Source organism: Genypterus blacodes, unplaced genomic scaffold, assembly GCF_046128005.1.
Source record: "Genypterus blacodes isolate CSIRO-AG114 ecotype Tasmania unplaced genomic scaffold, CSIRO-AGI_Gbla_v1 ptg000099l_1, whole genome shotgun sequence".
Taxonomy (NCBI): domain Eukaryota; kingdom Metazoa; phylum Chordata; class Actinopteri; order Ophidiiformes; family Ophidiidae; genus Genypterus; species Genypterus blacodes.
The window spans coordinates 2173013-2197199 of record NW_027466903.1 but is presented as its reverse complement, the minus strand read 5'-3'; the positions used below and the strand labels follow the sequence as shown (position 1 = coordinate 2197199).

Sequence of the window (24187 nt, the reverse complement as noted above, 5' to 3'; positions counted from 1 at the left end):
CAAAGTTTACAGGGGGGAGGGTGGTCCTGTCACACGGCCGCCTGTGTGACCTCATTGTTCATCCGGATGAATGACACATGCAAACCACCACAATAGCGTTTAAGAAAGAGTACAATAGTCATTTTTATTGTGTCTATCACAACATCATAACATAATATTGGTCTCACATACAGTAAAAAAGGAGGAATTTCAAAGTGTTCCAAAAACAACCTAAAGAGAAGCGTTCATTTCTTTCACATGGTGAACACACAAACACACATTCATCCCACTGCAAAGGCTCAGGAGTCTTCCTCAGCAGCGTCACTCCCTCATCTCGCCGTCCTCTTCCTCCTCCTCCACGCCTCGGATGTACAGCACGTTGTTACACCTGAGGATGCGCAACACACGTTAGTGCTCCAGCAGCAAACACTAACAGACACCTGGAGAGACTGGTGGAAGAGGAAGTGAAGTCAAAACTCATTTTACCTGATGAGAACTTCCCCGAGGTGACCTGCCAACGCTCCGTCCACATATTCTTCTGTGTTCGCCAGCTGCCAGGGACACAAAAGGTCAACAGGACATGATAAGCGTGTGTTTGATCACATCAGTCAGAGTGGAGGACAAGCAGCGTGTGTGAGACATGAGTGGCGACGTCACAGGTCGTCATGGCGGCGCTCACCTGCATGTTCATGTACCCATCCACAGACACCAGGTAGCCCTTGTACTCCATCCCCCACTTCAGCTTCACCATCACTGGCTTGCCGGTTAGCCCGTTCAGGAAAGGCTTGGGGTTCAGAGGTAAACTCTACGGAGAGAGGAGAAGAAGAAGAATGTTTGACTTCAGGCTGCACAACACTGCCAACACGCCTGGAAAGAAACACTGGGAGTTCGAGTTGTTAGTTGCATCATTCGGAGGATATTCGACGTTAACTTACCTGCTCTGGATGGACCATTATGATTAATCATCACAACAACAATATGGCTTTTTATTTGATTAACTTCGCTAACAGAGCTTTGTTTGGCCTAAGACTCATGCTAAATGATGTTTTCGACAGTGCTAACTAAATAAATGCATACATATATAAATAAAATGCATCCTGGCTGTTATACTTTGCAGTAAAAGCACATTTTTGCAGTTTAAGCGCAGCATTCGCTGCTGTTTATGTGCGTTTGTTTCATTCATGAGGTTGGAAGTATGAATGAGAAGCTAACAGAGTTCATGCTAACGGGCTCTCGTTTCGCGGTAATAACAACAATCCCATGATATTATATATAATCAATAATAAACGCGTCCGTGGTCCACTCACCATATCTCCTGATGTTTTTGTTCTGGTATAGAGTCGCAGATGTGTTGTTTGGTGTGTTTTCGTCACAATAACGTTGTCGTCTCTGTGAAACCAGCACGCTTTACCGCCGAACCGGAAAGGCAACACGGTGTTCCCCCCGGAGAATTCGTGGAGTCTTGTGCAGTGCCGCCTAGTGGCCGGGGGTCAGAATGCAGCGGTTCATCTGGAATTATGATACAGTACTAAATGATTACTTCAGTATTTCTGTTTAATATTCATGTATCTACATAATGGCTTTCAGAATAGAGTTAATGGGAGTTTATTTAACCCTTTACATACCCTTTATTTCGTATAATTATGCCAGACGATTTCGCCAACTTCTTCGACAAGAAGGTCAACGACATCCGATCCTCCTTCCATCATCCGCCAGCAGTCCTGTCTCTACCACCCTCTCCATCATCTCCCTCCCCACCTCCCTCTCTGTCCCAATTCTCTCCCCTCTCTGCCCAGGAGGTCATTCAGTTCATCACATCTAGCCGCCCCACCACCTGCTCTCTTGACCCTGTCCCCTCTTCTCTCCTTCAGTCTGCTGCACCGGATCTTCTTCCCTACCTGACCCACGTCATCAACACGTCTCTGGCTTCTGGCTTTTCCCCTCTGCTTTCAAGACTGCTAGAGTCACTCCGCTTCTAAAGAAACCAACTCTTGACCCTTCAGACATCAAGAACTACAGACCGGTATCCCTTCTACCCTTCCTATCTAAAACTCTTGAACGTGCTGTCTTCAATCAACTGTCCCTGTACCTCCACCAGAACAACCTTTTGGACCCCCACCAGTCCGGCTTCAAGGTGGACCACTCGACCGAGACGGCCCTCCTGGCAGTGACCGAGTCAAGACTGAGATGGGGTTTCTCCCGGGGAAGGGCTGCCCGCACCCAGACCTGGCCGTCACCATAGATGACTCCGTGGTGACGTCTACTCGGACCGCGAGGAATCTGGGTGTGACCCTGGACGACCAACTGTCGTTCTCGGCAAACATCGCTTCGGTGACGCGTTCCTGCAGATTCCTCCTCTACAACATCCGGAGGATTCGTCCCTTCCTCACCGACAAGGCAGCGCAGGTGCTGATCCAGGCTCTTGTCATCTCCCGCCTGGACTACTGCAACTCCCTCCTTGCTGGCGCCCCGGCTTCCGCCATCAGACCTCTGGAGCTCGTCCAGAAAGCTGCTGCTCGTCTGGTGTTCAACCTTCCCAAGTTCTCCCACACAACTTGCCTTCTCCGTTCTCTACACTGGCTCCCCGTAGCTGCTCGCATCCAGTTTAAGACTCTGGTGCTAGCCTACAGGGCAGTGAAAGGAACAGCTCCTTCATACCTCCAGGCTATGGTCAAGCCCTACACCCCCGGCCGACCACTTCGCTCTGCTGCCTCCAGGCGACTGGCTGCCCCGGCGCTCAGTGGCCCCTGTGCCCGATCGATGCGGTCGCGGCTTTTCTCTGTTCTGGCACCTCAGTGGTGGAATGATCTCCCGACTGATGTCAGGACAGCGGAGTCGCTGCCCATCTTTCACCGCAGGCTGAAGACCCATCTCTTCAAGAAACACTACCCGGATCCTCCCTCTTAGGACATCACCTACTCTGTCCTAGCTCTTCTGATGCTCTTGTTTTCTAATCTTTCATTTCTAATTTGTCCTTCATTCATCATAGTACCTAACTTATTGCACTTCTACTCTGGCTCTAGTTATGCTCTTAGCTGTTGGTTTAGGAAGGAAATGCGCTTACGATTTCTTGTGATCTGAAGTTTTTTTTATCTACCTTTGTTAAACACACTTATTGTAAGTCGCTTTGGATAAAAGCGTCTGCTAAATGATCGTAATGTAATGTAATGTAATTTTCTTAGTCTTTCGTCATTGTTATTTATTATCTATTATTATATTAGGTATTGTTTATTATTTTCTATTAAACATATCCTTCAGGTTCTTACTCATGATTATTGAGTTTTCTCTGAAAAGTGGTAACTCAATAATGTTTCACAAATATCTGTTATTCTTTATCGATGTACAGGAATATTATTCAACACACAACACAGCAGTAGATTCCCGTCATGACCAGGAAGCAAATAAATAAATAATTTGTCCTTTGTTTATAGTAAATCTGTCAAAGTCGTCACTCCCGAGCTGATCTACGTGTAAGGCCTAACATCTTGGTCCAATGAAAATATTTGTGCTGGACACAAACCTTTGCCAAAGAGCCGCTCAGACGTAGAGAGGTTTTAATTGAGAACTCTGGCCTGGTTTGGGGGAGAGATGAGTGTCATATCTGGGTCGCGTCGGCTCTCTGTCTGGGCAGCTCTTTCTCTCCAGGCACAAACGGTCTGAAGATTTTGTTCATTTTTCTGTGCTGAAGCGTTGGACTGTTACTAAAGCATTTGGCAAGTTCAAACCTGATATTTTGAATAAAACTAACATCTAACTTCCTACAGTGAGGGTTGGGTCCTTTCAGAGAATTCCTCTGAAATTGCTCTGGAGCTTTCTTCGCATGTTTGAAATACTGATGTCCTTACATCATTTAGCCTCTTTTTCTTCTCCTCCTTTGAGCTGCCCTCTTTGTAATTAACCACTCAGTCAGTCAGTCACTGTGTCAGTAATGGAATGATGATAATCTGTGTGTGTGCTGAAGGGGGAGATACACCTTTTTGACAGGGTTGCATGCATGTGTAGCTCTACTTGCTTGTTAACTTTTCCAATTGTGTAACTCTCTGCAGCAGCCTATAGATTCTGGTATCATCATTTGGAGGATTATGGCTGCTGCTGAGGCCAATTCCCACTCCGATCATTCCAGTCTAATGCAAAGCGGGCTTTGATGTCTGCTGAGGAGAGCGGGACGCTGCCTGGTGTGTGTGGCTCACAGATGCATGTAAGCGCTGACCGGGCCTGAGGGAGGGTGAACAGCAGGAGGTGTGAAGCACGGGACTCCTCAAACCCCTGACTGTGTGCAAAAGTCCAGATGAAACTTATTCAGACACGTATGAGCGTATTAACTCTCACAGCCTGGGAGTCAAAAGAGAAATGTGGACTGAACAGGAGCAGAGATGTTGTGGTTAATTATAATTTGCCCCAGCAGCGTGAACAAGTGAGAGAGTTTCTGTGCTTATTGGATGCAGGTCGTGGTTTGATTTCTCAGCAGACAGAGACGCCAAAGTCCTGCTGTGGCCTCAGTGCAGCTGGATCCACTGGGCAGGAGAGCACAGCTGAAGAGGAAAGGAGAGTGTTCCAAAACCAATTTCCTTCCAGAAACGCCTGTGTATGTGTACCATGTGTGAGCACAGGGGGGCACACTGCACTGCTCCTCACGTGGTGACTCAAGCTGACGTTTGTTACGAGCCTTGTGAGTGTTTCTGCAACAAGCCCCTTGTATGTGGACTTCAAGCAGCTCATCCAGGAACTGTTCATCCTTGGGAATTGTTTTTCCCAGTTAAGGACCGGTAAAAGGCCAGAAAGGAAAGGAAGGAAACATGTAAATATTTGAGGATGGAAGGACAGAAGGAAGTCAATATAGGACAGAGAGGAAACAAGAGACAAAAGAAAGATGCTTTATGTAACATGTTTACCTGGCAACAGCACCACCTATCTGAATGTTTCTGTCTGTTATATTTCTCTGTGAAAAGGGGAGCAGGAGCAAAAATAAGAGCAGGAACAAAGGACACACTAAGTAAAGCTCAAGCATCACGGAAGACCTGCAGGACCCCTCAGACCATCTCTGCACCTGGACCTGCTGCTTCCCTCTGAGGGGTCTCCTGCAGGTCCCCGGGCCTCACATTGCGACCCCAGCTGGAGTGTTCCTTTAAGTCCGGGAGCGACGCGGAGGAGAGGCGGAGCTGCGCGCCGCCGCGGTCACTGCGCGCTCGTTAGAAATAGACGCGCGGGGGCCGCAACAGAAGCAGCAGTAACAGTAGCACAGCAGCAGCAGCAGCAGCAGCAGCATCAGGCAGCAGGAGGGGAAATGAGACGCGCCGCGGGTCTCCACGCACTGCGCCGCCGCGTCACGCCACGGCCGCTCCTCACGCAGCCCCGCGGGGTCATGGTCCTCGTTCTGCTCGGCTCGACCTCTCACCTGGGATCCTCGCAGCTGAGCGACAGAGAGAGTCCGCACGGGATCTGAACCTGCGCACTTGCTTTCTTGTTTTTGTTTCGCTCACTGTGAATGAGATCTTCGCCTTCTCACTGCTCCGGAGGGTCTCCACGCTCCCCGCTCGTCTGGCCGCCCCCCGGGCTCCTGGTTGGGCTTCTTTCAGGAGGAGACATGCTGCTCCTTGCTGTGATCACTCTGGCCTTGTTGTCAGATGCAGGTCAGTGTTGCTTTCATCGTCTCTGTTGCAGCTCAGTGCAGGGCTCACTTCACGTTTAGAGCTTAAACACTTACACACATTCTCATATTTTACATTCCTGACATGTGAGCTCACATATATTATATAGTTAGACGTTTATCCTGTAATAAAACTTTAATTATTAGGCTCCAGTCTCCATCTATAAACCCACAGGAAGAGCAGAACAATAGATGATGTGAGATGTGATTTATATCAGCGAGAGTTTCCATCAATTCTGCTTACATTAACAGGTGGTGAATATAATGTGCTGGAAAGCAGATTTAGTGAACTTCTTGGTCTTCTTTGCTCTCCTGCATTGATCTGATGATCCAAGATTTTCTACTATATCAGGCAAAAAACACCTACATGTAGTTGAGATGAAACACAGGCACCATTCTCCACTGGGATTATGTTCACTTTTTATAGTAAATAGAATTTGGACAGGTGGACCTTTTTATTGTAAATGTGTATTTTGGTGTTCCTGCTACTTGTATTGAGTCCAGGATCGGAGTGTTTCCCCCAGCACAGCTCATTTACTCCCTGTTAGTGAACACAATGGGCGAATCAAACGGACTGGCTGTAGTTGTAATAGGTTCCACCTACAGACGGTTATGTAACGCTGTGAAGTCCAGTCTGACACAAACCATCCTTCCACATGAAGCTCTGCTGTGGAAATGCTCATCAAATCAGGCTTTATGTTTTAATAAGTGTCTGTTTGGGAGGTCTTGGACATGAAAGAGAAAGGGGGACTCAGGTTTCTGGGTCTTTGGAGGAGGCCCGTCTGGCCGTGGGGGGCTGTAAAGCGTCTGGAAGCTGTTCATCCTTACCCAGCTGCCAAACTCTATCAGTTTCAGAGTCCAAGCTCAGGCTCAGGCTCAAACTCAGGCTCAGGCTCAGGCTCAGGCCCAGGCCACGACAGGCAGGTGCCTCCATTAGCCCTTTTGCATAACATTTCCGATCGAGGTAGATCACTTGACTCGTGTACACTCACCAAGTCCTTGCTTGCCCTGCTCACACTGCTCCTCTCTCGCTCTGATACACTCAGGGGTGTCTGCTCACTGAGCTGGGACCAAGCGGGCAAAATACCACAATACACTAACATGACATGCCAAGAAAGACGTGGAGCCGTAAACACAGAGCAACAAGACATTTAGACTGGGTCAGTGCAGTATTATCAATGTAGAAATGGATCCCTTGGGTCAAGACTCAAGCAAGGGGTCACAAGGCATACCTGAGGGACAGGAAAGAGGAGGATTTAAGGGGTTGCAAGCAACAAAGGCTGCCACTGGCTCAGTGATCTGCCCTTTGAAGTGATACTGATGTCCTGTAGTAACCGGGCGCCTATTTGTGAATCCAGCCGATGTGTTTAGCTTTTATGGTTGGGTGTTGCGTAGTATCACTTTAAGTTTTTACTTCCTACATTCCCATACAATTTGACTTGACTTTAACAGGCATTCTGGCTTCTCTCAGCATAAAGCAACTTTACAATCCATAAATGCCCGACATAAATTCACAGTAGCTTCAGTTACTGTTACAGGGAAAACATTCAAACAGGATGTAAAAACAAGCATCTGATTGTTTTAATGTTTTCTTTGTGTCACACAATCAAACCTCAAAACCTCACATCCACCTTCATACATTACAGCTCTGCTACTCGTGCATTGATGTCGGCTTGTTTTTTCATGTCTGCATGCTCATATAGTAGAAGAAAAGAGTGGGACAGGAAGGGCGGGAGGAAAATCAATGGTTAACCTCGTTAAAGGACAATGATGACAATGGGCAACTGATTGAAGTGCAGCTTATTGTGTTTTTATCCCCTCGTATAATGTATATTTCACACCTGTTCCACATTTGGACTAAAGCTCAGGTGACACACCCACACTAAACACACTTGTTTTTGTTGAACTCGCTCTCTCCTTTTCTCTCTTTCTCTCCCTCCCTCTCTGTCTCTCTCCCTCCCTCCCTCTCCCTCCCTCTCTCCCTTCCTGTCTCAGGCCTGTCTCTGGAGGTGTTGCGTGCAGGCGTGGCCCCTCGCTGTGAGAGCCGCGCCTGTAACCCTCGCATGGGTAACCTGGTCCTGGGCCGCCGCATCCTCACACAGACCGTCTGCGGCAACAACGGCACCGAGCTTTACTGTTCATACTCTGAGCCCCACGCCAACCTTGCCTGCAGCGCTGCCAAGTGTGCCAAGTGCAACGCCGGCCTCCCCCACCTGGCCCACCTGGCCGCCGCCATGGCCGACTCATCCTTCCGCCACCCCAACACCTGGTGGCAGTCTGCTGAGGGCGTAGAGGCCGAGACGGTGCAGCTGGACCTGGAGGCCGAGTTCTACTTCACGCACCTCATCATGGTGTTCCAGTCTCCACGCCCAGCCGCCATGACCCTGGAGCGCTCGCAGGATTTCGGGTGCTCGTGGAAGATGCTGCAGATCTATGCCAGCAACTGCAGTGCCACCTTCAACATGGAAGAGGGAAATGCAGCAGTGGACCAGGATGGAGCTTCATGCACCTCTAAATATTCTGGGGCTCATCCTTGTACCCGTGGAGAGGTATGGAGGGAATGTTTAGTCATAAACCAACATTTGGCACAAAGCAGGTTTTGGGTGGCAAGTCCGAGGGAAATGTTTGGCCTTGGTGGAGGTTTGTGAGCTCTGAGTGCATTCTTGTTTCTGAATGCAAATGTTATGAGATGACCAGGTTGACATCAGGTGGAGAGCAGGTCTCTGTATGTGCACGTCGCCATGTAAAACCAGGCCAATATGGAAGCAAACACAGCTGCAGACAACCGCTGGAGGGGCTGAAAGGGAAAGTTTTTCATTCAGCAGCGATGTAGTGATAATTTTACGTATGACAACATCGCAAAGCTGCAGGACACTGCTGCTTTAATACACATACGAGTTCAAACGCTACTCGCACAAAAAGTGTGTGTGTGTGTGTGTGTGTGTGTGTGTGTGTGTGTGTGTGTGTGTGTGTGTGTGTGTGTGTGTGTGTGTGTGTGTGTGTGTGTGTGTGTGTGTGTGTGTGTGTGTGTGTGTGTGTGTGTGTGTGTGTGTGTGTGTGTGTGTGTGTGTGTGTGTGTGTGTGTGTGTGTGTGTGTGTGTGTGTGTGTGTGTGTGTGTGTGTGTGTGTGTGTGTGTGTGAGAGATACTTTGACTGTAGCACGAGAAGCCTTCCTGAAGTCTATTGATGTTTAATTGAAGCGGTGTGTGTCAGGAGCTGTGCTGCAGATGTGTGTGTAGCGCTCCTCTGGTCTCTCAGCAGTGTTATGATAGTGTATGTAATGTGTGTTTATGTGCTCTTTGATGAGCTCTCCTCGCTATGATTCCTCCAAGTAATCCTGACAGAGTTTATGGTTATTCTACGCCTGCGTCGTAAATCTCATTCGATACGTCTTTTGTGTGTGTATGTGTGTTTTATCTCCACTGGGATCTTGGTGTGCAGGGAAAACCCCATGTGCTGTGTGAACCTGCATGTTTGCATGTGTGTTTATGTGCTTTGGATTTAAGACAGAGAAATTTGGGGAATTTATTACACGATCTCCTCGCGGAATTTTCTGCATGCAGGTGCGAAAATAGCGACTCGTGTTCATTTTCTCCTCTGTCCGTCTGTGCTTTGCATGTTGACTTTTGCACAACAACCACCTGTGCTTGGAGCATAACCTCTCAACCCATGACCCTGAGGTCAACAGGGGTCAAACGGCGCTTTTGACAGGTACAGCTGCTGCTGCTGCTTATTCCACGTTCTCCCTCTGTGTGCTTAACTCCCGAGTGTTCATCACCTCCGTCGCTGACAGTTAATCTGTCTGTGGCCTGTGCAGCTCGATGACAGCGCCACATGTTCAACACTACCAGCAGCACACACGCGTTTCACATTGCCATTCCTATAGGTAATTAGGAGCTGACACGGCGTTAACTTAGTATGATAAGAGTCTATCATGTTGGCATGCAGAGCTTTAACGTTTGCTTCTTGCGACGTTTGACTTTTTAGGGTATTAACCCTGAAAAGTACATAAATAACTCCACACACTGAAAATTAATCAATCGCAGATGGCAGGAGTGTATTTACAACATAGGGTAAATTAAATAATGTCTGGCCTTGGGGCTTGTATGTCCATGTGCGTGTGTGTGTTGGGTTAAGGGAATGTGTTTCGTGTACATTTTCCATGTGTATCAAAGCATGTTGGATTGCATGTGAGTGTCAGAGCTCCTGCAATCAGATAAGTGGGGGGTCGTGATGGATGGCGGTGAGGGGCGGGGCAGGGCGGGTGGGAGGGGGCGTACCTGGGGGCGATTACAGGTAGCAGGTATTCTCAGCTTTCTGCCTCTCTGCTTTCCCCAGCAAACATGAAAGCATGTCAACTCTTGTGCTTGAAAGCTTAGCATGTTCACCTGTAGAGTGCGAGTGCGTGTGCGTGCGTTTGTGTGTGTGTGTGTGTGCAGGGCTCCTTGTCTTATTTATGAGGTCAGCTGGACTGAAAGAATGTGACTGTTTGTTGTAGAGAATCTGGCCTCCTTAAGGAAGAGAGTGAGGCAGACCTACATACATACTCACACACACACACACACACACACACACACACACACACACACACACACACACACACACACACACACACACACACACACACACACACACACACACACACACACACACACTGATATTCTTCCCCTTTTGCACAGTTCCTCAAGTATGCACACACGTCCGTGCCCTTTCAGATCAACACATACAGTCAGCTCTCCGTCTGTCTGCGGGGAAGGAAGTGCCTCTGCTCTGATGGATGTTGGTACTTTTGGCGAGACCCCCCCCCCACACTTCTTCTTTCTCTTCCCATCAATGCCCATTGTGCCTGCTTACCAGATTACAGTGCAGAGTGCTTTGATGGAATTAGAGCTGTTAAAACCAGACTTATGTTATTTCTCCGGCTGAAATGGGACGAAACATCCCCAGTGGACGAACCCGCAGCCTCAGTCACACGTTGTACACACTGTATTACACTATTGGCATGTAAAGTGTAACTTATTTTTGAGTGCAGTTTTTGTTTTAAAGCCAACTTATCTGGGCTCTATGGCGTCGCTCTCAGCAATGATTTTTATCCTTGTTATGGAACATTTAAATTCAATACAGCTTTATTTATCCCTTGAGGACGATTGTTTGACAACTCAAGGCCTAACACACCATGGGATACAGAAAAACAATCCTTAGGAAAATACAGTTGAGCACAATATGGGCAATGAGCTCAAAATTCAATCTAGAAAACACTCTACTACATTAAATCTACTGTAGATTTTACCAACTGACATAAAACTGACGGCAGGGATAATAGTTTGTTGAAATGTGTGTTTATTGTGTGAATGAATGAAACTGTGACTATCCCAGATTTACTATAGTGGGTCTCCTGTGCACAGTGTAAAAGTAGTATATCCCTTGGCATTCCGGGGGTCACATGTACCCACAGTGTAACGTAAAGAGGATCAGCATATTGGTGAATGTGAATATTACATCTCCAAGTCTGACTACAAGGCATCACTGAGCACTGAAAGCATCAGAAAGGCCTCTTGTGGATTTTTGCTTATGTAAAGGAATGCACAACATTGATGTGTGTGCATGTGTGTGTGAGTTTGTGTGCATTAGTGTATGCTTGTGTGCATACCAGTGTGGGTGTGTGTGTGTACTGGTGTTGCTGTGGTGTCGCCGGGTTGTCCCAGGGCTTTTGTCCAGGCCTGAGTTATGTGAAGCTGCATCTCCATCCCGGTCTTTGTCTGGCCCTGCTCTCCGTGCTCTCCCGTGGACCGGCGCCCCTCGTCCTATTTGTCGTGTTCTCTTAATTGCAGACTACAATGCTATGACCCCGTGACCTTTTCCAACAACAGGGAAATTAATAGTGCTCCTCCCATCACACTCTTAGCCAGTCATCTAGCCAATGGGAGAGCAGCATGGGGGCTTCACTCGCATTCCCCCCCAACTTCCATCAAAACACAAACTCACACACACACACACAAACACACTCATGCACCTAACTTGCCCAGTGATATCAATGACAACCAGTCAACAATCACAGAATTGGGTGAAGAGACACACTACAAAAACACACAGTCCTTTCACAGCAAAAGTTGGGGAAGACACTTTTTCACCCTGACAGCAACAGTGGTTTTGGTTGCTAGTGGCAGTGGTAGCCATGGTGATGGCAGCGGCAAGGGGAGTGATGTAAAAGGATCTTCGACTGGAGGGATATCCAGTGTTCAGCCAGGGTAAAGAAATGGGGGGGGGGGGGCGGGGGGAGGGTGGGCGCACTCATTCAAGGACACCCGGATTCACTCACGGTCACGTGAGGTTGTAATCAATTATGACGGCGTGCAAGGCTGTGGCAGAGCGGCTAGATAATGGCAAAACAAACCCCCACTAACATGACAGATGGAGTGACATGAGCCAGCGTTTGTTTCCATGAATACGTCAGTCTAATCACTCTCAATCATCAAGTAGGGCTGCAAAGAAGTCATCCCGGCCTAAATGAGACCCAATCATTCACCCCATGTGCCCAAAATGACACTCTGCTGTTTAGTGTGCAGTGATCTTGTCCACTGAAAGGAAGCTGAAAAATGAGCTCAGACATGGCTAGACTTACAAAATGAATGAAGGTGTAAAATGAAGGCTGCAATATGTTTCAGAGAGGTGGGTCTCCATGGTGTATTCCTCCCTGATGTATCATGAACTATAACAGGGAATCTCCTTGTCTGACTGCCAGGTGATCTACCGGGCCCTCCCCCAGTGGGAGTCCCTGGACCCGTTTGGTACAGAGGGCCAGCAGCAGCTGAGGGTGACCAACATCCGAATCCGCCTGCTGAAGCGCCAGTCGTGCCCCTGCCAGGCCAAAGACCGCAACTCCACGGAGGAAGCGCTTCCCGACAGGCACTTTGCCATCTATGACCTGATAGTGAAGGGAAGCTGCTTCTGTAACGGACACGCCGAGCAGTGCGTTCCTGCGCCGGGATACCGACCTGTGAGAGACAGGACCAATCACGTGGTAAGGAATTCTGATGTATACTGTCTGTAACTAAAGTCAGTGTGACATGCTGGTGTTACCACTACCATGCCCATCCCAGCTGTCCCATGGAAACGTTATTAGGTTTGTCCCCGTACACCCCATACTCTCACTCAGTTGAGGTTTCTGAGTGCATGTACACACAGTGAGTGGATTATGAAGCGTTTTAGGGTTCACCCTCTTTGAAGCATGAATGACGGCACCAAATTCTATGGCAAACAGTTCCACCTTTCCGCCAGTTCCTGCGGCCGTCTCTCTGACCGTTCAGGTAAACAGCTGCCGTTGTCTGACAGGAAGAAGCCCGGGAGATGATATCAGATATTGATTGAGCTAACGAATGCGATGATATGTGGGCGTCGATATAGGTGTGAACAGACCAGGCCAGTGAGTGTGTTTTTATTGGCAAATGGACCGTAAGCTTTTCAGGCTGTGACTCCTATCTCGTCATCTCTATAAACACGCCGGTCTGAAGCTTTTGAAGCCGAGCGAACAAAGAAAGTGAAAGTTTCCTTTCAGACCTTTAGGTAAAAACAGCACAACGCCAGAAGTTCAGGGGGCAATATTGTCTTTTTTACTGGAGATGAGTCCGTTTTATGATTCAAGCACATATTACTATATATTATGATCAAACTGTTTCATCATGTGTGATATTATCATTGGATAGTGTTGCGTCATATTTAATTTAGCCTATCAGTCATGTATTAAAATCCCAGAACCAGCTTCTTGATAAGCAACTGACCAAATCACAAAGTACTCAGTTTGTACTGAGAGAAGTCAGTGTAATTTATTACCGGCAACTATTTGGTATTTCACTTGACAAATGACCAAAAAGATTAAGGTGGATTTGCGAGGGCAGATACCGGGGCGGACACCAGTGTTTTCGGATTGAAGCTGCCAACACATGATTTATTGTTACGCAAATTCTTTAAATCTCGAATCCGTCTGTTTTCGTGCCAAGAACTTTCCAGGCCTGCCGAGTGTTTTCATCAGGATTTCCTTCCCATCAGGGGTAGATTTCCTCTGAAGCAGCATTTGGCTTATGAGCTTGTAATAAAAGGACGACCAACCAAAGCTCTTACCCGTGATGTCAGAGGTGGATGGCACTTGCTGGCATTCCGTTCAATATCAGCTGCAGATATGAGTCTAAAAGTGCCTCAGACTGGCTGTTTGAACAGTAAATCCCTCTTAAATGTCCTCATAACATTGCCTGAGGTCAGCGCGGCGTTGGTATGCTGTGTGCCATGCGGGAGCGTTCGGTAAACATGAGGCAAACACACCGAGGTTATGTAAGTTCTTTCCCCTCCTATCAGCAGAGCTTTGTTTTGTGTCTCCGCTTCAGCCCAGAGCCGCCGTTTCTGAAAAACCCAAACAACCAGAGCATCGCGAGGGAGATGAGGGCAGAGATTACCGACCACTCAGACAGGGAGGGGCGTGTGTGTGTGTGTGTGTGTGTGTGTGTGTGTGTGTGTGTGTGTGTGTGTGTGTGTGTGTGTGTGTGTGTGTGTGTGTGTGTGTGTGTGTGTGTGTGTGTGTGTGTGTGTGTGTGTGTGTGTGTGTGTGTGTGTGTGTGTGTGTGTGTGTGTGTGTGTGTGTGTGTGTGTGTGTGTGTGTGTGTGTGTGTGTGTGTGTGTGTGTGTGTGTGTGTGTGTGTGTCTCTCTCTCCATACAGTAAGCCGTTTTCAGCCTTTTTCTGAAATCGTGTGTGACTGTGGGTGACAAATGTCAGCAGCGCCTTATCAGTCTGAATGCATACGTGTGCATTGTTTGTCTTCCGTCTGTGTGAAGACTCATGTATGCTATGTTTGGGCTGCTGTTTGTGTGGAGCAGTAGATTATCTCTACAACAGTAATCAGTGGTGAAAGTGGCTTTGATACGTAGAGTCATGTGTGTGTGTGTGTGTGTGTGTGTGTGTGTGTGTGTGTGTGTGGATTACTGATTACATTGTCTGTTAGCCACAAACACACTCATAATGACATCCAGGACTAACTACTGATGCAATTAGTCTGGCCATGGTGTGTGTTTTTGTGTGTTTTATAGCTAAAGCTATAGTTTTGGCATCACTCTGCCTCTCTTGGTTGGCCATCCTCTCTGACTCATGAGCTCTTCTTTATCTCTTTCATATTATCTGTTTTTTCTCCTCATCGGTCCGGATTCATGTATTGTTTTCACATTGGTTGGTCAGTGTGATTCTTCATCATCATCGCTCACTGTGCTTTAAGTTTAGATGAGGAATCAGGGAAACACTGCCACCCTTTGATTTGACCCGAGCAGAGGGAAGTCGGAGACAAGGACCCATGAACTTTCCTGGCATTCCCTCACCTCTCCTGCAGCTCGCCTCTAATGATTAACAGGAGTCAAAACAATCGTCTAACCTCACCTTTTCCCAATCACTCCACTGCCTTCTGATTGGCGCAAAGGTCAAAGCCTGCTACTGTGAGCCTGAGTGGTGTCTGGTGTGGCAGCGGGGTTGCTTTGGTAACCACAGAAGAAGCTTTCTGCAGGATCTCATACCATATGTGATGGGTTTACATTGACACAGAAAGATTTGTGGATATCATGATTGTCGTGATGACATCATACATTTTGGCACTGGTCAGCCTGATGGTGGCGCTGATAAGTTTTTCCTCTAACTGTAGATCAAAATATCCTCGGTTTACTGGGTTCTTCTACAATTTAGAGTCGGTTGTCTCAATAGTTTACATGTAGAATTTCTTGACTGAGTTGGACAAACATTGCCTCTTTGTTTTTTTTTTAGATATATTAAAATTCTTATATTATTGTGGCCCGTCCCTGCCCGTCTCCCGCCGCCCATGCCCCTCCCTCTGTGCTGCAGCGTTTACATGATTGAGTGTGTGCGTCTCTTAGTGTGTACATGTGCTAATTGTCCCGTATCACGGGATGGTAAACATGTGAAGCGGGTTGAAATGCCAGCTGCCCTCAGCCTTTCCCCCACCGCCCCTTGCTCCTTCCTCCTCCTCATTTGTTTTTCAGACGATATTCATTAATTACTCGAGTACATTTTGACGTCCCTCATTAGGTCTCCTACCTGCCCTCTCATTTATACAATAATTACTCTTATTATTGTGTGTGTGTGTGTGTGTGTGTGTGTGTGTGTGTGCGCGTGTGTGTGTGTGTGCGTGTGCGTGTGCGTGTGCGCGATCAGGGGTCAGTTCAGGCAGAGGACAAAGGATCAGGGCCATTCCTATAGCATGTGGATACGTTTTACTCAACACTGTTTGCATGTGTGGAGTTGTGTGTATCCATATGTTTCTTTTACCTTATTTGCAATTTGCATGTGATTGTCGAAATCCGTGTGAGTGCGTGTCTGTATTCATTTTATCAAAATGTGAGTGTGTGTGTGTGTGTGTGTGTCCTACATTACAGTAGCATGGTGTAACACAAACAAATAAAGAGCTTCCTCAGATGCCTTGCCCCCCCCCCCCCTTTCCCCCCCTCCCATCATTATCCAGCATGCATGGCATTCCAGCTCGCAGGAATGACAAGGAGATTGTTATTGTGCTCTCGGTGCTGCATACTTCCACTTTTCTCACACACACGCACGCACGCACGCACGCACGCACGCACGCACACGCACACGCACACACACATAGACCTTTTCAGACCAGAGGCCCTTTCCCGTTTTCCAGTGACGAAGCTCAACAATTAATCACTATTTATTAACTCCGGGCGAGAGAGTGCGAGCGAGACAGACGGAGAGAGAGGGAGGGGGAGGGGGAGGAGGAGGAAGAGGGTAGAAAACTGAAAGACTAAAAGACTGATGGAGAGGAAAAAGAGGAAGTGAATGGAGTGATGGTGTAGAAGTTTAGAAGAAGAAGAAGGGAGGCTGAACCAACAACAACTTGTTCTCACATGGTGAACTCCTCCATCACATTGACCTCTTTGTTCCTTCCATCTCTACCTCTATCATTTGCCTTTCACTAATGAGCTCCCTCTCTCCCCCTCTCTCTGACAGGTCCATGGGAAGTGTGTGTGCAGACACAACACTGCAGGTGACCACTGTGAGCGCTGTGCCCCCCTCTACAATGACCGACCTTGGCAGCCTGCAGACGGACTCACGGGGGCTCCACACGAGTGTCGGAGTGAGTCTCTCACACACATCTGCCAAATCAAATGAGCATGTTTCTGTCAGTGTGTGTTTGGATGTTAACATTGTGCCTCTGTGTCAATCCAGAGTGTAAGTGTAACGGCCACGCCCAAAGCTGCCACTTCGATTGGTCTGTGTGGCGTGCTTCCGGCCAGCGCAGCGGAGGTGTGTGCAACTGTCTGCACAACACAGAAGGCCGCCACTGTGAGAGCTGCAACCCGGGCTACTTTAGAGACCCCCATAGACCACATGCCACCCCGGACTCCTGCAAACGTAGGACACACACACACACGCTCACAACAGGCCCACACCTTATTGGTTCCCGAGACATTCCAAGCAAATGTTCCGAAGTCTCTACAAAGAGACAAGAATAGCCGGATTATTGGTAGAAATACCCAGATAGTACATTGATTTGGAGATCAGATGGACAAAACTCATCAAATCAAATGGTATTTAGAGCTTATATTATGGTTTTTATCCATAATATCGAGGCCAAAGGCTAAAGATGTTATTGTATTCTCTCACACTGACCATATAATGTGCTGTCAGGCCCCCATTTGGGCCAGAAACCTCATTTATTCATATGGCTTCAGGAATTTCACTAGTAAATATTATCTGCCATGGCCAAACTATTTTGTGAATTGAAACCCAGGAAGCTTCAGCCAGCCAGCATGATCGACTGTAACTGAGCCTCGGTGGCTAACAGGATTCCTCAGAGTCACACGGGTGTTGACATAACGTTGCCTGTGAATCATAACCTCATACACACTCATACACACATGACACTGGCACTGCAGTCTCACTCCCGCTAGGAATGCTGAGGACACAAGCTGGGACGTGCTGGATAACACAGACTCCCGATGGGCACCTGGTTCTCTTTGTGTGTGTGTGTGTGTGTGTGTGTGTGTGTGTGTGTGTGTGTGTGTGTGTGTGTGTGTGTGTGTGTGTGTGTGTGTGTGTGTGTGTGTGTGTGTGTGTGTGTGTGTGTGTGTGTGTGTGTGTGTGTGTGTGTGTGTGTGTGTGTTGATGCAGACGACCCACGCTTCACAGTAGTTAATCATCAGATGGTGGCATACCTATGGCTTGACTCAAAACACACACACACACACGGCCCCGATTGTCCATCTTTAGTCGTGACTCAGAGTCTGAGTAGCCTGAGGGTAATCATTGGCGGTCGTAGGAGTGTGTGTGTGTGTGTGTGCTGTGGAGACGAGTCTTAAGTAAACACCGGATAGTCATCCATAAACACACAGCAGTGGCTACATTCTCCCTCTGATTATCTGTCAGATTTGACCCAGTGAGCTGAGCCTCACAGGTATGCCGGCCTCATATAGGAGCGGCTCAGTGTGTACAGTATGTTCATGTACGTAGACACACACATACACACAGAGGTCTCCTTGAATTCAGAACGACTGTCAAATTACACCAGGCCATAACTAAACATCTAGGTTGTATAAATAAGAACAAAATTAAACTCTGCAATGTCTAAGATTTGGAATCAAATGACAGAAAACTCTGATTACAATTGACTTTATGAGGTGATGGAAAAAGGAAACTGCAAATTTTGAAATCCCTCATATCTTTAAATTTGATCAAAAGATGTACCCAAACACAAGTTTCTGCTCATCATCATGCCTTTGATGCTTTGATACTCGAATACATTCTAAATGTAGTATGAGTGAGTAGTTTTGCGTGATGCACTGGCCTGTGTGTGCAGCGTAACCATGGCGGCAGATGACCCGAGCGGACGTCTGACGGCTTGTGAAATCCTGCCGCATCGCTCGCTGACAATGGAGGAATTTCCCTCTGTCTGGAGGAACATTTTTTTCATTCCTGGCGTGGAGAGGGGGCCCAAGAGAGAGGAGAATGCTCCTGTCAAGCACACACACAGACACCAAAACACTTAAGTGTGTGTGTGTGTGTGTGTGTGTGTGTGTGTGTGTGTGTGTGTGTGTGTGTGTGTGTGTGTGTGTGTGTGTGTGTGTGTGTGTGTGTGTGTGTGTGTGTGTGTGTGTGTGTGTGTGTGTGTGTGTGTGTGTGTGTGTGTGTGTGTGTTTAGTGCTGTCCTGTCATGTCTCATACAGTTTTTATTGTCAGCTTGACAGCCTTCTTGAATGTACACGCACACATGATGGCATACAGGAGTGCTTGTGTGCTGACCCCTTCAAATGCTCATATTTCTTCACACAGATATGTAAACACACACACACAATCACACGTGTGTTGGGTTTCCTCGGTCTGAGGTTGCATTGTAGTGTGTTAATGATTAATATAGGAGGCTGCTCACTGATACACACACCCACACTCCAGAGGAGAGAGTGTGTGTGTGTGTGTGTGTGTGTGTGTGTGTGTGTGTGTGTGTGTGTGTGTGTGTGTGTGTGTGTGTGTGTGTGTGTGTGTGTGTGTGTGTGTGTGTGTGTGTGTGTGTGTGTGTGTGTGTGTGTGTGTGTGTGTGTGTGTGTGTGTGTGTGTGTGTGTGTGTGTGTGTGTCTCTCCTTCCTGCTCTCTGTGTGCATCTCGTTGTGTCTGCAGCTGTAACTGTTGGCACTTTATGACTCTGCTGATATTGTGTGATACAGACGGTTGATAAGGCTTTTCTTATCTCCGTTGCAGCGGGCGATTTGTTTGATATAGATGTCTGGCGATGGGACTGATGTGACATCATCATTACAGTCTCAGCACACACACACTTTGCTGTGTTTATATTTGAAAGTTGCAGCTCCACTGTGCACACACAGTGAACACCGACTGAGATATTGTGACGGTTTTCCAAAGCACTGCTGCCTGCTGAGAACAGCAAATATCTCCAAAATGCTTCCACTTACATACCAAAAGCCATATCAGTGACAGATGTCTGGTTAAATTGCGTCGTATCACTTTTAGGCTGACTGAAGATGGAACAGGGTCCACAGTAAGTACAGTAGCTACAGTCGTTTCCTGCCAGTAGACTGGAATGTCATTAAACATCAGAGAAATGCTCCAAAACAACCCCCGCCCCCTCCATCCCCCCCTCTCTCACTCTCTCTCTCCTCTTCTTCGGATTCTTCCTCATCCCCCCCTCGCCCTCCATACCGTGCCCAAGATAGGATAAGACAGATTTATGGGGGGCTCCTGAGACTGAGCTGTGGTCTCACACAGCACAGCACTGTAAAGAGCACAGCGACATTACTTTATTAGTTCTCTCTCACTCTTTGTGTGTGTGTGTGTGTGTGTGTGTGTGTGTGTGTGTGTGTGTGTGTGTGTGTGTGTGTGTGTGTGTGTGTGTGTGTGTGTGTGTGTGTGTGTGTGTGTGTGTGTGTGTGTGTGTGTGTGTGTGTGTGTGTGTGTGTGTGTGTGTGTGTGTTTAGAGGTTGTTTGAAGAACACACTATCAGCACACAATTAGAGGGGACACGAGGGAGGGTGAAAGTTGGAAAAGTGTGTGTGTGATAAGAAAATAAGAGAGGCCATTGTATTAGAAGCTGCTACAACAATACCTGGACTGTGTCAGTATCAGTTAGACAGTACTTTGATTGTAAGTACACCATATACCCCCACGGTGAGATCAATATATGGGTTTAGTACTTTGTTCTGGGTGATCACTCCTAAGGCTGCCAGGTGAGTTTGACCTTGTCCTCCTCTTCTTTCCCTCCCAGCATGCAGCTGCCACCCACTGGGCTCCACGCCCTTTCACATGGCCAACGGTTGGCCCTGCGACCCCGCCAGCGGAAATTGCATGTGCAAGCCCGGCGTCGGCGGCGCCCACTGCGACAGGTGCATGGTGGGATACTGGGGCTTCCATGAGTACGGCTGCCACCCATGTGACTGCGCGGGAGACTGCGATCCCTTCACAGGAGACTGCATATCTGCGTGAGTAGACGACTCCAGGGAAGGTCAACATGAGGGAGATCAATTTATGTTACTATCCTGTTATTCATCGTATTCGGACAAGAAGGCTCTGATTGATGGATTTGTTTCACATAATACCGTTGATGTTGATGTTGTTGTTGTGCGTGTGTTTCTTTGTGTGTGTAGCTCTGATCTGGACCTGTACAATTCAGAGGGAAACTCCAGTGAGCCGGCCAGGATCTTCAGAACAGACGAACTCTTCTCTGCCCTCCACTACTCAGGTGAGACGCCGGGATTGTACTGTATGTGTGTTTGATTGTCCTACACACTCCACTGGTCAAGCATTAGTGGTTAAGTAATGAAAATAAGTAAGTAATGTCTTGATAGGACCTTAGAAGGACATGGAACAAATATGTTTGTGTTTGTATGCACGTGTGTGTGTACATGGACAGCTTCTAAATGTCCCTACTTTGAGACCCACACCACCTTGGAGCTGCATCTTTCATAGACACATTCCTCACTGGACACGCAAAACTGAGCTTGCATTCTTAGGACGCTGCATATTTAAGACCACACATGCATGGATGCACGCGCACACACACACACACAGACACACACACACGCGCCCGCACACACTTGCACACACCGTCAGTTATGTTACAAACATTAATCCGTGCCTGTGCTTGCCCCCATGCAGAGAAATGTGAGTGCAAAGAACAAGCGCTGACCAACAATAAACTCTTCTGCACTATGAATTATGCATATGGTAAGAACACACACACACACACACACACACACACACACACACACACACACACACACACACACACACACTTCATGAGCAAAGTTGAGTATTTTAAGGAACTTTAAGAGAATGATTTGACATGCAGTATATTGGTTTATCAGATAACAGATCTTGAATTTCTCAGTGTTAAGTTGTAGTTTCTAATTTTTACACATAATAACTCATTAGTTTAACTCTCAAGTCAGGCTGTGTCTGGACTTTTGATCAATTAAACCAAACAAAAACAAAGAAAAGGGTGATAAAGGGGACTTCCATGTTCCTTTAAAATAACGAGGCGTGGTATGTGGCGCTGTAGTATGGGGTAAATGGAAGGGATAAGACAGAGGATTGTTACTGTCCTTACCCAGAGAACATGCCTCCTCATGTGCAAGTGTTTGATAATCTCCCCTCCCTCCCAGTGTTAAAGGTTAAAGTGCTGTCAGCCCATGATAAGGGCACCCACGCCGAGGTGGAGGTCAAAGTTCAGAAGGTCCTCAGTCAGAAGGTGAAGCTCCAGCGGGGTCGAGTCACTCTTTACCCTGAGTCCTGGACCGCACGGGGCTGCACCTGCCCCATCTTAAACCCAGGTTAGACACACACATGCGCACACACTCAAACACCAAGTACTCAGTTTCTGAGTCTTAGGAATACAAACTTCTGCCCTCCGCAGCATTTAACCTTTAACCTGGTTCCTCAGGGGCAGAGTACATTGTGGCGGGACACTCGGACCGGAAGCAGGGCCGCCTGCTGGTCAACATGAAGAGCTTTGTCAAGCCGTGGAGAGCCAGTTTAGGCCGCAAAGTTCTCACGCTGCTCAAGAAAGACTGCAACTGGTAGGAGGATGGGGGACTCGCTGCAGTGGGACAGACAGGAGGACGGACACAGAGAGAGAGAGAGGCGGAATGAGACAAGGCCGTGGATTTGTGTCTTCTTCTCCAAAAGACAAAAGATGGGACAAAGGGTGGGACTTGATTTTATTAAGACATCAGATTTGTCTCAAATGGAGCTCAAACTCTTAATGTTCTTATGTAGCAAAGAGCAAACAACTTTACTGTTGCTTCTGTGGATCAAAAAAGTACAGGAATTCAGCACTATGGCCAAGTTTTCTCTATTCTGAGTGACTGAAAGCCCCCTGGACACATTGACACACATGCACATACACACAAACACACACACTCACATCCCAGATCTCATCCTCTCTCTCCAGCACTTTAGCCTAAGATGGACTGGCCAAATGTTCCAAGGGAATATGAACACGCAAAGAGAGGGAGAGATTTAATACGCGCACAAACACACACACACACGCACTTCTTGACTCCTCCCTCCACCGTGTCCGACTGCGGTGCGCTAGAGAGCCGTTGTTCCATCGTGGCGTTGAATAAGCCATACGTGCCACCACAGGTGCACGACTCTCAGCCGGTCCAGGTGTGCCTGTGTTGAAATCGGAGTGAATGGGCTGTGTGTGTGTGTGTGTGTGTGTGTGTGTGTGTGTGTGTGTGTGTGTGTGTGTGTGTGTGTGTGTGTGTGTGTGTGTGTGTGTGTGTGTGTGTGTGTGTGTGTGTGTGTGTGTGTGTGTGTGTGTGTGTGTGTGTGTGTGTGTGTGTGTGTGTGTGTGTGTGTGTGGATTTTCGAGCGCAGTTCAGGTTAAGTCCAACTCTGCTAGCGTCGTTTATTGACACACACACACATCTTATTTGTCTGTGTGTGTGTGTGTATACACTGTTTATGATGCGTCCTTATGTTAAATGTTTCATGTTACCCTCCACTGCTTAATCCAGAAACGCCACAGTTCTGCTTGTTCCTTCCTTTGTGCTCTTGTACAGTATTAATTTGTATATATCAATATAAATATTATTGTTTATCTCTCCTGCTGTATTATTTTTGTGGGTGTTCAACCGTGTTTATTGGTTGGAGCCTCTAGCTGTGACTGCAACCTTGTTTCCGAGCAGAACTGTTCTCACACACACAAAAACACACAGTATCTCGACTGAAGTTCCTCAGACCTTGAAATACTTAAATTGGACAAAAATATCCTTATCACGCTGTGTGTGCGTGTATATGTGTGTGTGTGTGTGTGTGTGTGTCCCTTTAGATTAAGTCATCCATCACTCTCGCTCCCAAAACACTCTCCCCTGTGTTCACACACTGCCGCAGAATGTGGACCATAACAGAGAGACCGGGGCGAGCGCACACACACACACACACACACACACACACACACACACACACACACACACACACATACACATACATATATATATACACACACATTCTGTTTGGGTTAAAGGAGAGAGAAAGTGTGTGTTTTCCTCTGCCTCCTCGCCACTCACCATGACGTGGTTGACCGCGAGGTGCGGACGCATTCCTGGCGTGTCCAGCGGCTCCGCAGCAGGCCGGGTCACCTGTCTGCTGACCCCCGGCGGTGCTGCAGGTCTTTTACGTCTCGTGTACTCATCCAGCATTTCCTCGCAGGCTCTGCAAACGGCAGAGGGGTGAGGGAGACACTCGCCACAGACCCTCAAGTCGGCTGGGGAAGGAGGTGTTTTACATGGTGGGAACTGACCTTGGAGCGCAGACATAACAGACGCACACACACGGCTGCTCTCTCTCTCTCGCTGTCTCATTGTCCCCACGGTGACAAGCCATTCTCCTGTGATGGAGATGGCCTGTGGGGGGTTGTATGGTGTGGGAAACAAGTTGATGAATGAGTATTTGGCATGCTTGCACATACTTTGCTCCGGTATAGTTTGTGTGTGTGTGTGTGTGTGTGTGTGTGTGTGTGTGTGTGTGTGTGTGTGTGTGTGTG

At 47.7% G+C, this 24187-nt stretch overlaps 2 protein-coding genes across 2 annotated transcripts; one reads left to right on the top strand and one right to left on the bottom strand.

Annotated features, from left to right (window-relative positions):
- Positions 1 to 98: 98 nt before the first annotated feature.
- On the bottom strand, positions 99 to 1428 carry snrpf (small nuclear ribonucleoprotein polypeptide F). The gene is made up of 4 exons (XM_076159748.1): positions 1287 to 1428; positions 659 to 784; positions 466 to 530; positions 99 to 367 (listed from the first exon to the last, which is right to left on the bottom strand). The coding sequence occupies exons 1-4, from the start codon at positions 1287 to 1289 to the stop codon at positions 301 to 303; spliced, it is 261 nt and encodes an 86-aa protein (XP_076015863.1). The 5' UTR covers positions 1290 to 1428; the 3' UTR covers positions 99 to 300.
- Positions 1429 to 5242: 3814 nt separating this feature from the next.
- Positions 5243 to 23651, top strand: ntn4 (netrin 4). Its single transcript, XM_076159797.1, has 10 exons — positions 5243 to 5609; positions 7622 to 8175; positions 12369 to 12647; positions 16639 to 16765; positions 16858 to 17043; positions 20405 to 20618; positions 20784 to 20878; positions 21295 to 21363; positions 21801 to 21968; positions 22079 to 23651. Exons 1-10 carry the CDS (start codon positions 5465 to 5467, stop codon positions 22216 to 22218), a joined length of 1977 nt encoding a protein of 658 aa, XP_076015912.1. The 5' UTR covers positions 5243 to 5464; the 3' UTR covers positions 22219 to 23651.
- The last annotated feature ends 536 nt before the right edge of the window (positions 23652 to 24187 follow it).